General features: G+C 38.7%; 1 protein-coding gene across 8 annotated transcripts in view; it reads left to right on the forward strand.

The window, feature by feature from the left end:
* Positions 1–16782, forward strand: part of VEPH1 (ventricular zone expressed PH domain containing 1) — a 245072-nt gene that overhangs the window by 61949 nt on the left and 166341 nt on the right. For all 8 annotated transcript variants that reach the window (XR_009612155.3, XM_060639068.3, XM_060639066.3 and 5 more), the window contains one exon: positions 5930–6139. Coding sequence is in view for 7 of the 8 variants with exons in the window: in XM_060639068.3 (XP_060495051.2) it covers positions 5930–6139 (210 nt within the window). In the remaining variant the exon portion in view is untranslated. The remainder of the gene's footprint in view (positions 1–5929; positions 6140–16782) is intronic.

Consider the following 16782-nt stretch of genomic DNA (forward strand, 5'->3'; position numbering starts at 1 on the left):
ATTCCAGCCATTGAGATCTTTTGACCTCAACACGCTGAAAACTTGAGGCTATAAGGCATGGCTTGTGAAGCAGATGGGGGGTTGAGAGGGCTCAGTAGACAAAGGCGGTCGGAAAGGTGAGCTCTATGGCAGAAGTAGGAGACCTGAACTGAATGAGGAGAGAGTGAAAGCAGAGTCCTGTAGGTGTTGTGCATGCTAAGTGTGGATCCCAGGATGAAGCAACAAGGGTTTAGGAAACAGGCACAGTGATGTTAAGGGACCTCACCTGTGCCAGGGCCCTAATGGGTGAGAAGTTGTAGCAGGGGAAGGACCCAACCTCTGTTTCTCACCAGCACTGCCCTTCATGTTAAAGTGGGCCTCCACCTGCCTCCCGCGGCTCGTCGTGGGGCTCTTCATGGCTAACACTTGGTTACTGAGGTGTGCAGACAGTGAGCCAGAGACATGCTGGATTCACCTCCTCTCTCTCATGTTCCTTAATTAGACAGTGCGCAAAAAGGAAGGGAGACATATATGGAGAAAGGGAGAGAGGAAATTGAAAACAATGGCAACAATCAGAAATGCAGACTGAGACTTCCAATTTAAGTCTAGTTATTATAACTTCATTGCAGATGAAGCAAGAAGCTAAATAAGAAGGGTTTGATCCTGTGGAACTGGGATTAAAGTGAAGTTTTCCTTTCTGCATAAAAGCTATGCCAATGCTCTGTAAATAGGAGGTAAACTGAGCAGGTTCTCCAGTGAAGACAAGGTTGAGATCGCAAAGGTGGCAGAGCTTCAACATCCATATATCTGTGAGCTTCACGTGTGGCTGGCCAGGAAGGTTGGTCCCCTTCCTCCATCACTGCCCTCTGGGTATCCCTCTTTCAGAAAACCATCCTTCCCAGTTAAAGGGAGGCAGTTCCTGGCTAGTGATTCATGGCTGGAACCTCCAGAGAATCCTCAGGGTTCATTTATAGGAAAAGGCTGGGTGGTCAATTTTCCAAGTGGCCTTTTGGGGCTAAGTCTGTATTCTTGGCTGCTATAAACCATGCTGTAACCTAGCCAACAAAAGGAACAGCATTTAGTAACACATAAGAGCCCATCTGTTATTATCCCCAGGACTTGGGCTTCTAGCCCCAACCGTACAGAGATGAGTGGCAGAAAATAGCAACTTCAGCCCTCCGTTGATTAATGTACAAACCCAGAGGAACTGCTTTTGTGGTCCGGTCCCTAGAGCAGAGAGTCATTTTCTTGGATTTTCAAGCTTACGGCATTCCTCTTCACATACCTAATCCTGAGGCACCTAACACAGCATCATCATGCTGACAATACTCAGAGGTCACTTTTGGTATTTATTTAAAATAAGCCATTTGCAGAACATTAAGAAGATGGAGTGATGGAATATATAGACTGTTCTACAACAGTCTTTGGAGCAGAACCATAATTTTCAGTATATATATTTTGTCACTATGGTGGGAGTAATTAGTAAATGAAAAGAGTGGCAGTTATTTTATAGGGTTTCGAAGAGTAATAGAAATTGTTAATGCTGGCCAAATCAATTAGAAGAGAAAATTGAGCCCAAGGAAAATTTAAGAGGGAGTACATGCACACACATGTACACATATGTGCACACACACAGTAGCTCTACCTTTTATTATATACATAAAAATTTAAATGTCATTTGCTGCTAATTAAGTTGCTATGTATTATGGTGCTATGTTTTCAGATGGCCCTACCCTCATGGCCCCATGGCCTGGGCTGATGAGATATGTCCACAAAACTTCAGTTCAGTGGCAAGACGCTAAAACTGTCAGCAGACTGCTCTGAGAGCACAAAAAAGCCAGCGGTTAGTTCCACTCAGGAAGGAATGGAGAGCCAGGGAAGGTGCCTTGCCTGGGCTATTTACTTTAGAGGATCCTGGTCTGGCCCTCATCTACATGTTCCCCCAGTTTCCACACATTCTGTCACCTAATAAACGTAGTCCAGGTCACTGGGACCTTGGAATTCTTTTCCTGTACATCTCTGTCCTCCTAAGGCTTCAACAGGCCTGGCCCCTGGATCTGTTCTCCCAAGGACAGGCCGTGCCAACAGCATGACCCCACAGGCCTGAGGGGTGTTTTAGATGAACTTGCATTTGTGGGCTGGGGTATTCATATACATGCATACAAGACTCCTTGCAGGACAAAGCCAGGAATAGAAAGAGAAGAGAGGGGCAAGGAATGGGGCCTAGAGGTCATTTCTTTCTGTTCCCTCTATACAGGCCAAAAATTCCAAATTCAAATCAGGCCTCCAAGATTGTTATAAAGGTACATGTGTCAGGTAGAGGGTAGCACCTGAGTATTTGAGTGTGTGGTGTAGGGCCCTTTATTTGCACTCTAGCCCTAGGTCCTGCATGTGTTAGGGTGGGCTATGGGGAAGGCTTCCCAGAAGTAGAGCTCTTTGAGATGGGCTTTGAAAGCATGAGCATCCTCTCCATGTTTAAGCCACTGTGGGTGATTGTGGCATGTCGCTGGGTCAGAGTTCATGGTGGAAGAGGCAGTAGATATGCCAGTCAGTGAAGACCCTGGAATGCCATGGCATTGGGATCCCAGCCGTAGGCCATGACAAACCTTTGAAGTCTTGACATGATTAGATAGGACAGCTTGGAAGCTCTTTCGGCGGTCCATGCCATGAGGCTATGGTCTCAACAAAGGCCGTGTCAGCTTGCCCTCTGCTAGACATCTACGCTGTCTTAGTGGCTGCTCTGCTCTCAGTGATGATAAGGCCTTCTCTGAGATATGAAGCAGCTCCCCAGTGAGGCAGCACGAAAGAGACCAGCCTGAGGAAATGCCTGTATTTAGAAAATAAAATTCCTTCTTATCTAAGAATAATCTGTCTAAAGCCCAAAGCACCGCTTTCCTTTCATGTGTGTGATAAACTTCAAGAAATATCTGTCTTTTCTGTCACCATCATAACAAGCTTTTGGGTTATCAGGAAACCACAAAATAATAAATTTTTGTTTAATCAGTAAAATTACTTTGTTTACACTATTCAAGTCTTCTCTACTCTTTGCTTCTATGGATTCAACTGTGCCTAAGCATATATATTTGTCTCGAACCAGCTTTATTTTTTTTCTTTTTCTTTTCTTTTCTTTTCCTTTCTTTTCCTTTTCTTTTCCTTTTCTTCTTTCTTTCTTCCTTTCTTTCTTTTTCTTTTCCTTTTTCTTTTTCTTTTTCTTTTTCTTTTTCTTTTTCTTTATGGTACAGTATATATAGTATATTCTTGTATGGCTTGGGATGTATGGCTGGAGTTTAAATAAAATTGGCATGACTGGAAGCACATGTCACAGAGACCTTCGTGTTCCAGAAATAGGACATGAAGGGTAAGGACTAGGAAATAGAATTTTATAGAATGGGGCAGGAAATGTGTAAGCATTTTCCATTACTAAAAGACTCAGGTTAAATATGCTGCCCTGACCTAGAGCAGCTGGCTGACACTTCTACCTTATGTGCCAGGGATGTCTCTTTGTTTCTCCGGAAGGACATACAACCATTCCCAAATGCATAGGCAACATTTGTAGACCTGTTCAATCATGTATGCTGTATACCAGAAACTAGCCCTGGCCCTTCCTCCATAAGTACTGGATATGAATATCCAGTTTAAATTTATATGTAGGATAATTTTAGTCCTCTCAAAATGTCTGCTTTCATGTCCCTGTTATGTTGTATATGACATGTGACAATATATCCATTAAAACATTATGTACAACTATTCAACACTATGGGGTGGGGTGTGGAGGTTATTCAAATGCTAGCCTGTAAAACCATTTAGATTTTTCTTCGTTCGGTTTGTTCCTCAAATATTTATTGACTCAGTTTCTGGCCAGGCTCTGTGCTAGGCTTTGGCTATACAATGGGGTACAAACTCTTATAGAGTTTTTAATCCAGCCTGCAAAACAAGCATCTAGACTAGCAATATGAAGAAGGCATGAGAAGGGTTTGCTGGGAGCCATGTAGGGTGTGATAGGGGCTTCAGCCAGGGCACTGGATTGAGGAGGAAAGAGAAGGGAGTGGAGGAAGGCTTTTAAAGGCAACAGCAGCTAATCCAAAGCCTCACGAATGAGAAGGAGTATCCAGAAAAAAAGGGGCAATAAGAATTACAGGCAGAGTGAATCACGTGAGTACAACCCTAGATGCAAGAGAAATCTTAGCAGGTCAAGAAAACATTTTGGAAAAATCCACATGGTTGAAGTATGATATCTGATGGGATCTGGATGGGGGGATACATCTAGAAAAATGGATAGGTATCAGTTTGGAAAAGGTATGTTAAGCCTCTATCTTGAGATTGATGGCAAATCAGTGAACTATTTTAAGCAGGGGAAGGGTTGCTATTGAGGCCACAAGGTAGAGAAGGAATTGGATGGACAAGACTGATGGCAGAGAGAAGAGTTAGAAAGCTGTTGGAATAACCCAAGTTCAGGATAATTGGATCAGTGGTCTCAGCTTAGATGTGCCTGCTGGGAGAGTACTTCCCTGATGCCAGATTAACCTAGGGCTCCAGGATAGTCTGTCACAGCACCTTGTATTTTGCTATATGGCATTTATTAAAATTTATAATTATGCATTTCTATTAAAATTACTCGTTTCATGAAATGTCTCATTTACTAGGCAGTGAATTGTTCCACTATGGCAGGAATCTGCTAGACTTATTAGCAGCTTTAGCACCTAGAATACTACCTTGCAAATAGGAAGGACTCAATAAATATTTGTAAATAAGTGAATGGAGAAATGAATGGAAATTAATGGAAGTAGACAGATCTGTGGCATACTTGGGAGGTGGAATCAGTAGGACTTGGTGGTTGTTTGGAGGAGGCTAATGATAAGGGAAAAAGAACAGTCAAGAATGATTCCCAGACTTCTGACTTGAGTAGCCAGGTAGATAATGGTGCCATTCATGGGGAAAAGAGACACTTGAAGCTAGAGCGGGAAGTGAGAGAAGCAGGGTTTTGGCAAAGGGTGGATTATTAAATTTAGCAGGTTGAGCTGAGTATCAGATTCTGTTTTAATACTCGAAGCTACATTTCAAGTCCACCTTACCAAAAAAGTAACCAACCAAAAAAGCAAACCAACAACAAACTAAACAAACCAGCATAGAAGTATAGATGGGCAAATTGTTTTTATTTTTACTGTTCAGTTTCCACGGGTTGTCCTTTCTAATTGTTTTATTTTAGCAGACAAAACAATTCATTAAGTTGTCAGTGTGCAATGTGTCTGTGTATTAACATAGTGACTTTATTCCACAAAAAGTCACATTTTCTTCAATATGAATTATTGCATCTTTATATTAATACAAGCATTCAAAATCAAGAACGCCATATTAGGGTGTCAGGAATATGGTAGAAATTATTTTACTTTAGTAATGTTTTTTATCTTAGTACTTTTTTGTGATCAAAATGGAATATTGAAGAAAATTTAAAGGCTGTTTCCTGCTTTCTTATTTTTATTATTAAATATTTCCAAACCAAACCATACTTCTCTAATTTGAAGGCTTTCACTGAAGTCATCAAGTATCTTTTGCATATTTATATTGCCCTTTAAGTTGTACTTTTATGGTGGATTGGAGGAAATTTAATATTCTGGTGAGGATATAACATATCAAAACTTGACTTATGAATAGCAGCATCTAAACATTTTATAATGTAATGTTGTTACTCTTCAATTTCACAGATGAAATGAAATGAAATGTTACTTTTCATTTCACAGATGAAATGAAAAAGGGAAACAAACTGAAGCCTCTGAAATTTTATCGTAAATTCTAAATTTCAGACTTGTATTTGCTTGAGTTCCAATGAGGGCAATAATCCCAGAATGTGTTGACTTCAGATTTCATAAAATCAAAAAATATTAAATTAGTCCTGATTTAATTAATTTTCCTCTTTGTTTCTCTTATCTTCCTCTCTCTTTTCTTTTCATAGGTGGTTCAGAAGTGTATTCCTTTCCTAATCAGGCATTTGAAAGACTCAACCCATAATGATGTCATCCTAAACATCCTCATAGAGATAGCAGGCTATGAACCTGTGGCTTTGAACAGTTTTCTTCCAATGCTGAAAGAGATTGGTGAGAGATTCCCCTACCTCATCGGACAAATGGCGAGAATCTATGGAGCTGTGGGGCATGTGGATGAAGTAAGTTTGACTTTTTTTTCTCTCTAAATTCCATTGGCACTTAATCCACTGGGGGCTCTGTGAGCTGCAAATGGGTCCTGGAACTTCTGAGAGCTCCCATTTTTCTTTCAAAACTTTTGCATGGACAGTGGCCTTTGGATCAAGGACACATTATAGCAGAGCTAGGTGGAAGGTTCAGGAAGTAAGGATCTCATTGCTGGAGTGTCACCTGCGGAAGGGAAAGGATTAAAATGGAGGAAGCACCAAGACAGATTAAGACCACTTTGTAATAACAATAACCAGTAAAAGAATTTCAACTCATTTCTGGTTGTAGTTCTGCTTAACTGAGGAAACCATCAGTAAGCATAGGGTTAGGCCTCAAACACTACTGATTAAAAGATCCCATTGCTATACTGTCAATAAGCGCCTGCATTCGTTGGTGTATTTTGAGCCCTCCGGATGATGTTACTTGGAAGAGTGAAATAAATGTTCATGGTTGTTTAAAAGGCCTAGCCTAAATATTTGCATAATAGAATCTTTTGGCAGGAACAACAGGATGCCATCAGTTTGTGGGGATTAGGTGACCGAGAAACGATTTCCAGAAATTCAGATTCTGAAGGGTGTGCACGCATGCATGTCTGTCTGATGATTTTATATTGGGCTTTAGGACTATTATCTTTTTAAAATAAAAGTAAATATATAATTGATAGAGGGAAGCTTTTATTTTCACCCACTTACATATAATACAGTTATAAAAATCGTACAACTCTTAAAAGGGAATCCATAGTCCATCAAGTTCAACCTCTTGATTCTACACAAGAGAAAATTAAAGGCAAGAAAAGTTGAATGACTTACCCAGACCGAGACTGGGTTAGTTGGTGACCCCGCTGGAATTAGATCTTTGCTATCCTTGGCACTCTTTTCAAAGTTTGTCTTAGAATGGATCTGTGGTTCTGTTTTATTTTATATCTGCTGAGATTTGCAGAGGGCCTAGTGAAGGAGAGGCTTCCTTCTGGTGGAGGGCCTTTGTCCTCTAGCTTCCCAGGCGAAGGTGGGAGAGCTGTGCTGCCAAGCAGCCTGTAACCGTCAACATGATGGGGGGATCTTGTAAAAGGATTACTTTGGTGTGGACATGCTGCTTAGTATAATCCCTCTCTATCCACTGCTGCTGGGAATGTCTCACGCCTGCCACCATCTGCCTTCTGGTAACACTTTCCCGTGCCTGTCACCTTGGCTGCCAGGAAAACCCACTAGAGTGCCCAAGTGCTTTTAGGACAACTTCAGCTGACAGCTGTTTGATGGAATCTGCTGACCTTGCAGATTTTTATATGCACCAAAAACTTCAACCTGTGATGTGTGAGACCCTGGAATCTTAAAAAAGTTAAGTCTTCCTGCACCTTAATGGTAGTTATTTTCATCACAAATACATTTATGATTCATTAATATGTAGTAATGCACATTAGAAGTGATTAAACTTCCCACAGAAAATGTTACCTGTTAAAACAATAACAAAAAACACAAACCACATACAATTATGTCACTGTAGGTTTACCTGAACTAAGGCTAACCTGACAGAGAGTAGCCTGTTAGTGTGACTTTTGCATGACCCTAGGTGGGTGCAGTGAGAAGATGGGATCCAAACGGCCAGTGGACTCACTTATTTCACAATTCAGAGCATCAAAATATTTGCCCCTCCCCCATCTCTCATTCTCATATGTCCATGAAGACATCTATGTTTGGGGGAGAAAACTTTTTTCTCGTGGTTCTGACTCACCTTCTCAACAAATAAAATTCTAGATCAAATACTTTCCAAATGTACCTGGATATCAGGATTACATGGGGAGTTTTTTTAATAATATAAGTTCTTGGGCCTCATAGAAAATCTACTAAATCAGAATCTCTAGGAAAGCAACCTAGGAATCTGGATTTGTGGGATCCTCTGACAGGTAATTCTTATGCAGCTGTTAGTGGATCAGTATTTGAGATTTCATGATGTCAAGTATTTAAAGCATATTCTATCTTAGACTTAAAATCAGGTCTTGTCCATCACTCTTTATACCTTCCTCCATCAAGCCATGTGAATCAATTAAGACTTTTCCAGACTACTGATACAGCTGATACTGATACAGTTTAGATTAGGTATGGTTGAGAGTAACACCAAAGTTCAAAATAATAGTGACTTAAATAAATACAGTTGTCTATTTCTCTTATACATAAAGAAGTCTAGAAAGCAGTCAGCCTAGAAATACATGTTTCAGAGACCCAGGTTCCTTCTACTTTATTGCATTGCCTTCCTTGAACACAATAGAAAACACATGACTTCCATGTCATGGTCCAAGGTGGCTACTCGTCTCCACCCATCAAGTCAGTATTTCAGTCAGCAGGAAGGTGAAAAAAAAGAAGGACTCTTCCAGATAGTCAAACACAACCTCCTATTCATTTCCCATTGCTACCATAGAACAAAACTACATATGACCATACCTAGCTGCAAGGGAGGCTAGAACATGTAGTCTGGATTCAAGTAGTTACATATCAAGAGAGAATCAAGGGCAGAAATAATGATGGATGTCACAGAATGTCTCTGGTGCACTTTGTCAAGTCATTTTGTTTCTCTGGGTCTGTTTTCTCTCCTCAAAAATAACATCCTTGCACAGGTATACCTCCTTTCTGCTCTGATATTCTTGATTTCATTATTCCATTTCCTTTAAGATCAGCCTGACCAAATTACCTATATAAATGTCAGTCAGGCTCCTTTACTGAGAAATAATACCCTTCTTATTTGTTTCTAACACTGAAAATATCACCATTAGAAAGTCTTTCTTTTAGTTTTAAAGAATACTAAAGCTCAGATGTCCCAAGAATAAGTGTAGTAGTCTAAGCAGCTATTAACTGATTAATTTGAGTGAGTCTGTTCAACTTTCTAAAATTCTCATAGAGCCATATTCCCAAATACCAAAACCAGCAGGGAAGATATATATGTATTTCTGTCCAGCCTCCTTCTAAAAAGAAACATGAAGTTACTGAAGGATATTGCCAGGTGGGCCTGAGGGCAGAAGTTAGGGTCCTGGACACCTATGGAGGAGGGAAGTGCAATAAAGAGGAAGTAGCAGGAACTTTGCCCTGGAAAAAAACCCCATCATTTTCTGTGTGGGGAACTTGGTCTCTGGTTAGATAAAGATGCATGAGAATATATAAGATATAGAAATGTTTAGGGTGTTAATGATAAGACAGTCACAGTACCCTATTGACCTCAGGCCCTAGGATCCTCTCTCTCATCCTGTCCTGGTTTTGTCTAAAAATTGACTCCATTTAAAAATTTTTCTCTTTGCACAAAAGTAGAATTTCTGGATGTATTCAGGGGTTTCAGCATCAGGTGATTACACTGATAGGATTTAAAAGATTTTGGAAATGCAGAAGAGCCAATCCAACTTTGAGAATCTTGCTCCAACTTTTGGAATGCACAATCTGTGACTGACTGGAGCCTACTGTTTCATCCCTGCCTTGTTACCTGGCCTCCAGAAAACTGCATTGTTAGATCCTTAAGAAGAAAAGGGGAGTCTCCTGAGGGTATGCAATCATCAGGTGAGGCATAACCTTGGAATAGAGCTAGACTGGAATTAGTCACATGAGTTATTAATCAACTTATGCCTCACCTTCTGTATTTGAATGAAGCCACGTGTGAGAACTGCCAGGCCTGGCTACAGGGGATCCAAGCTGGATGTGCCCTGTCTTTCAAATCAGGGCCCATCTGGGTGGGCACACTGTTTTCAGCAGCTTGATAGCAACGTCACGGTTTTTTCATCTGCATTGCACCTCACAGAGGAAAGTTGTATATATAAACCAAAAACTAAAGCCCAATAGATCCTTATACTCACTATCTCCCAAGTTACCTCAGGAATTTTTTTTCCACCCAAATTTAAATGAAACCATGTTTAATAGCTTGATAGTGCTTTTGTCAATATGTGAGGCAATACAGTGTCTCCTGAGCCATTTTCAGGTTTGTGCTTATGCACAAAGCACATCTACTGAACAGAGAATAAAATGGAAGAAACACAGGCCAGAGAAACCTGCTTCTGGGGCAACTGATGCATTGTTGCCCCTGAGTTGCCTCTTCCTTGTCACTGTCAAGAAAAGGACACAGATGGTTTCCATCATGCCAGGATTTAATCCACCTGTGTGGGATGCTCAGTTGAAGCAGATGCACAAATAAGAAATATCACTATATTAGATATGTCCTCACGTTGGCAAAAATGCACAGATCCTTTTGTCTTTCTTCAATGAGAAGTCTGCAGTGGAGACCTTAGGAGACAAAGCAGTTCTCAAGAATCCATCCCCAAAGCACCCAACAGTTTGGTACTACCACATCTCTGGCAAACTCCTGGTCTGACCTAAGTCAAGTGCATGATTGCTGATCGGGAAGAACAGAGTTCTGATACTAGAGACTTGGTAGCTGGGTGGGGCAATTTTCTCCACTCCAAGGTATGCGCATACGCACCTACAAGCGCCACAACAATCCACCCCAGTAGGCTACCAGCGCCATCTAGTGGAGAACAGAGCTGTTTCACTAAGCCCCACCCAACTGGGCCAACCTGGCTCTTCAAGAACACAAGTCTCACTGCCTGATTAGTTGATGAGCTATAAAGCACTTCATAGTCTGACTCCTAGAGGAAAAGGAAGTAATTCCAGTCATATTTCAATCTGTTAGCCAGTCCAACTATTCAATTTTCTTTCTTTCTTTCTTTTTCTCTCTTTTTCATTTCTTTTCTTTTCTTATATAAAGAAAGAGGAAAAGTTCATTTTTATTTTCAATTTTTATTAAAAATATTTTTCTTTAATTTTTTTCTACTATATTTTTTTACTTTTGTGTAAATGTTTTCAAATTCTATTTTACTTCCATCATTTCATTTTAGTCTACTTCAGTGTATTCATTTTTTAAATTTTCAAATGATTTCCTTTTTTTTTCTACACAAGAACACTCAGATCAATGGAACAGAATAGAGAACCCAGAAATGGACCCACAAACATATGGCCAACTAATCTTTGACAAAGCAGGAAAGAATATTCAGTGGAATAAAGACAGTCTCTTCAGCAAGTGGTGCTGGAAAAACTGGACAGCAACATGCAGAAGAATGAACCTGGACCACTTTCTTACACCATACACAAAAATAAACTCAAAATGGATGAAAGACCTCAATGTAAGACAGGAAGCCATCAAAATCCTCGAGGAGAAAGCAGGCAAAAACCTCTTTGATCTTGCCCAAAGCAACTTCTTACTCAACATATCTCCGGAGGCAAGGGAAACAAAAGCAAAAATGAACTATTGGGACCTCATCAAAATAAAATCTTCTGCACAGCGAAGGAAACAATCAGCAAAACTAAAAGGCAACTGACAGAATGGGAGAAGATATTTGCAAATGACATATCAGATAAAGGGTTGGTATCCAAAGTCTATAAAGAACTTCTCAAACTCAACACCCAAGAAACAAATAATCCAGTGAAGAAATGAGCAAAATACATGAATAGACACTTCTCCAAAGAAGACATCCCGATGGCCAACTGACACATGAAAAAATGCTCCACATCACTCATCATCAGGGAAATACAAATCAAAACCACCATGAGATACCACCTTACACCTGTCAGAACAACTAACATTAACAACTCAGGCAACAACAGATGTTGGCGAGTATGCAGAGAAAAAGGATCTCTTTTGCATTGTTGGTGGGAATCAAGCTGGTGTAGCCACTCTGGAAAACAGTATGGAGGTTCCTCAAAAAACTAAAAATAGAACTACCATATGGCCCAGCAATTGCACTACTAGGCATTTATCCAAGGGATACAGGTATGCTGCTTCAAAGGGACACATGTACCCCCATGTTTATAGCAACACTATCAACAATAGCCAAAGTATGGAAAGAGCCCAAATGTCCATCAATGGATGAATGGATAAAGAAGATGTGGTGTGTATATATATATATATATATATACACACACACACACACACACACACACACACACACACAAAGGAGTATTACTCGGCAATCAGAAAGAATGAAATCTTGCCATTTGCAACTACATGGATGGAACTGGAAGGTATGATGTTAATTAAGTGAAATTAGTCAGAGAAAGACAAAAATCATATGACTTCACTCATATGAGGACTTTAAGAGACAAAACAGATGAACATAAGGGAAGGGAAACAAAAATAATATAAAAACAGGGAGGGGGACAAAACATAAGAGACTCTTAAATATGGAGAACAAACAGAGGGTTACTGAAGGTGTTGTGGGAGGGGGGATGGGCTAAATGGGTAAGGGGCATTAAGAAATCTACTCCTGAAATCACTATTGCAGTATATGCTAACTAATTTGGATGTAAATCTAAGAAAATAAAATTAAAAAAAAAAAAGAAATCCAGATGTAGGATGCAAAGAATGCCCCAACAAAGTCAACCCAGAAAGGTCCACACAAAGACACATAGTAATTAAAATGGCAAAAAAAGTATTGGTAAAGAAAGAATTTGTAAAGTAGCAAAAGAAAACAGTTACAATCAAGGGAAACCATATAAGGCTATCAGCTGATTTTTCAGCAGAAATTTTGAAGGCTAAAAGGGATTGGCATAATATATTCAAAGTGCTGAAAGGAAAAAAAATCTGCAACAATAATACTCTATCTAGCAAGTCTATCATTCAAAATAGAAGAAGAGATAAACAGTTTTATAGACCAAGGGGAAAAAAAAAAAGAAAGAACGAAAAAAAGAAAAAAAAAGAAAGAAAAACAGTAAGAAAAGAAAAAAGCTAAAGGTATTCAAGACCACTAAACCAGCCTAACAAGAAATCTTAAAGGGGACTCTTTGAGTAGAAAGGAAAGAAATAAGTAGGAGGAAGAAAATTAGGAAAGATAAAATCAGTAAAATTAATTATATCTATAGAAATTAGTCAAGTGACTCACAAAATAAAAGGATGTAAATTATGATACCATATATCTAAGATGTAGGGGAAGAGGAGTAAAGATGAGTTCAAACTTATGTGACCATCAAATTTATATAGACTGTTATCTACATAAAATATTATATACAAACCTAATGATATCCACAAATCAAATACCAGTAATAGATATGCAAATAATAAAGAAAAAGAAATCCAACCATATGACTAAAGGCTGACAAACCATGAAAGAAGAGAACAACAGAAGAAAGGAACAGAGAACTACAAAAACAACTGTAAAACCACTAACATGGCAATAGGCACATACCTATCAATAATGACTTTGAATGTAAATTGACTAACTGCTCCAATAAAAAGGCATAGGGTGACAGAATGGATACAAAAAGCAAGACCTATCCATATTCTGCCTACAAGATACTAAGTTCAGACCTAAAGACACTTGCAGATTGAAAGTGAGGAGAAAAAAGAACTATTAATCATGCAAATGGAAGTGAAAAGAAACCCAGAGTAGCAATACATATTATCATACAAAGCAGACTTTAAAACAAACACTGTAACAAGAGACAAAGAAGGCCACCACATAATCATATAGGGAACAATCTGGGTGCCTGGGTGACTCAGTTGGTTGAGTATCCAACTCTTGATTTCAGCTCAGGTCATGATCTCAAGATCATGGGATCAAGCCCCATGTCAGGCTCTGCACTGAGTGTGGAGCCTGCTTAAGTTTCTCTGCCTCTTCCTCTGCCCATCTCCCCTGCTGGCGCTCTCTCTCTCTCTCTCTCTCTCTCTCTCTCAAATAAAAAAATAAAATCAAAAATAAAGGGAACAATCCAACAAGAAGATATAACAACTGTTAAAATTTATGCACTCAATATGGAAGCACTCAAATACACAAAGTGTTAATAACAAACGTTATAGATGTCATTAATAGTAATACAATAATAATAGGGGACTTTAGCCCCCCAAATATCAATGGACAGAACATCCAAACAGAAAATCAACAACAACAACAAAAAAAACAAAACAGTGGTTTTGAAGGACACATTGGACCAGATGGATATAACAGATATATTCAGAACATTCCATCTTAAAACAGAGTACACATTCTTTTCAAGTGCACAGGGAACATTCTCCAGAATAGACCATATATTAGGCCACAAAACAAGTCTCAACAAATTCACAAAGATTGAAGTCATACCATCCATCTTTTCTGACCACAACATTATAAAACACAAGAAAAAAATCAATAAAGGATACAAACATGTGGAGGTTAAATAACATGCTCCTAAACAATGAGTTGGTCAACCAAGAAATCAAAGAGGAAATTTAAAAAAAAACCATGGAGGCAAAAAACAAAGACAAACAAACCAACTAAATACATGGAGACAAATAAAAAAATGAAAATATAACAGTCCAAGATCTTTGGGATATAGCAGAAGCTGTTCTAGGAGGGAAGTTTATAGCAATACAAGGCTACTTGAAGAAGCAAGAAAAAAAGATCTCAAATGAATAACCTAAGCTTACACCTAAGGACAACAAACAAAAGAACAACAAACAAAACCCAAAGCCGTTAGAAGGAAGGAAATAATAAAGATTAGAACAGAAGTAAATGAAACAGAAACTAAAAAAAACCAATAGAACAGATCAATGAAACCAGGAGCTGTTTTTTTTTTTAAAGATAAAAAAAATTGGGGCACCTGGGTGGCTCAGTTGGTTAAGCGACTGACTTCAGCTCAGGTCATGATCTCACAGTTTGTGAGTTCAAGCCCTGCGTCAGGCTCTGTGCTGACAGCTCAGAGCCTGGAGCCTACTTCAGATTCTATGTCTCCCCCTCTCTCTACCCCTCCCCTGCTCATGCTCTATGTCTCTCTGTCTCTCAATAAATAAACATTAAAAAAATTTTTTTAAATAAAAAAATTGATAAACTTTTAGCTAGATTCATCAAAACAGAAAAGAGAAGTCTCAAATAAATAAAATCAGAAGTGAAAGAGGAGAAATAACTGACACCAAAGAAATAAAGAGGATTGTAAGAGAATGCTATGAAAAATTATATGCCAAAAAATGGGCAACCTAGAAGAAATGGATAAATTCCTAGAAGCATATAGCCTCCCAACACTGAATTGGAAAGAATTAGAAAATGTGAACTGATTATCAGCAGTGAAATTGAATCAGTAAGCAAAACACTCCCAAAAAACAAATGTCCATGATCAGATGACTCCAAAGATGAATGCTAGCAAACATTTAAAGAAGAATTGATATGTATTCTTCTATTCCAAACTATTGCAAAACAAAAAAACAAAAAAACAAAAACGAACAAACAAAAACAATAGAAGAGTAACAAAAGCTTCCAAATTCATTGTATGAGGCCAGCATTACCCTGATGCCAAAACCAGATAAAGACAATCAAAAAAAGAGAAAAATAGGCCAATATCTCTGATGAATAAAGATGCAAAATTCCTCAACAACATAAGGCAAACTGAATCCAAAGATACATTTAAAAAATTATGTACCAACATCAAGTGGGATTTATTTCTGGGATGCAATAGCAGTTCAATGTTCACAACTCAGTTAAAGTGATACATCATCAAGAGAAAGAATAAAAACTATATGACCATTTCAATGGATGTAGAAAAAACATTTGACAAAGGACAACAACCATTTATGATAAAAACTCTCAACAAAGTAGGTTTAATATTTTAATTTTTTTATGTTTATTTATTTTTGAGAGAGGAAGAGAGAGAGACAGAGCATGAGAGGGGGAGGGGTAGAGAGAGAGAGGGAGACACAGAATCTGAAGCAAGCTCCAGGCTCTGAGCTGTCAGCATAGAGCCTGACGTGGGTCTGAAACTCACGAACTGCAAGATCATGACCTGAGCCAAAGTGGGAAGCTTAACCAACTGAACCACCCAGGTGCCCCTCAACAAAATAGTTTAGAGGGAACATACCTCACTATAATAAAGACCATATATGAAAAACCCATAGCAAATGTCATACTCAATGGTAAAACACGGAGAGCTTTTCCCCTAAGATAAGGAACAAGACAGGGATGGTCCACTGTCACCATCTTTATTCAACAAAGTACTGGAAGTCCTAGCCACAGCAATCGACAAGAAAAAGAAATCAAAGACATCCACTTTGCTAAAAAAAAGAAGTAAACCTTTTTCTTTTGCACATTACATGATACTATGCATAAAGAAACTATAATGACTCCAGCAAAAAAAACTACTAGAAACTGATAAGTGAATTCAATAAAGTCATAGGATATAAAATCAATGTGCATAAATCTGGTGCATTTCTATATATTAATAATGAAGCAGTAGAAAGAGAAACTATGGAAACAATCCCATTTACAGTTGCATGAAAAACAATAAAATACCTAGGAATAAACTTAACCAAGGGGGTGAAAGACGTGTTCTCTGAAAAATATGAAACACTGATTAAAGAAAATGAAGACAAGACAAACAAATGGAAAGATGTTCCATACTAATGGATTGGAAGAGCAAATATTGTTAAAAAGACCATGCTACCCAAAGCAATCTACAGATTTAATGCCATCCCTATGAAAATACCAATAGCATTTTTCACAGAACTAGAACAAATAATCCTAAAATTGGTGTGGAACCACAGGAGACCCCGAATAACCAAAGCAATCTTGAAAAAGAAGAACAAAACTGGAGGTATCACAATCCCAGATTTCAAGATATAGTACAAAGATGTT

Source organism: Panthera onca, chromosome C2 (assembly GCF_046562875.1).
Source record: "Panthera onca isolate mPanOnc1 chromosome C2, mPanOnc1 haplotype 2, whole genome shotgun sequence".
NCBI classification, from domain to species: domain Eukaryota; kingdom Metazoa; phylum Chordata; class Mammalia; order Carnivora; family Felidae; genus Panthera; species Panthera onca.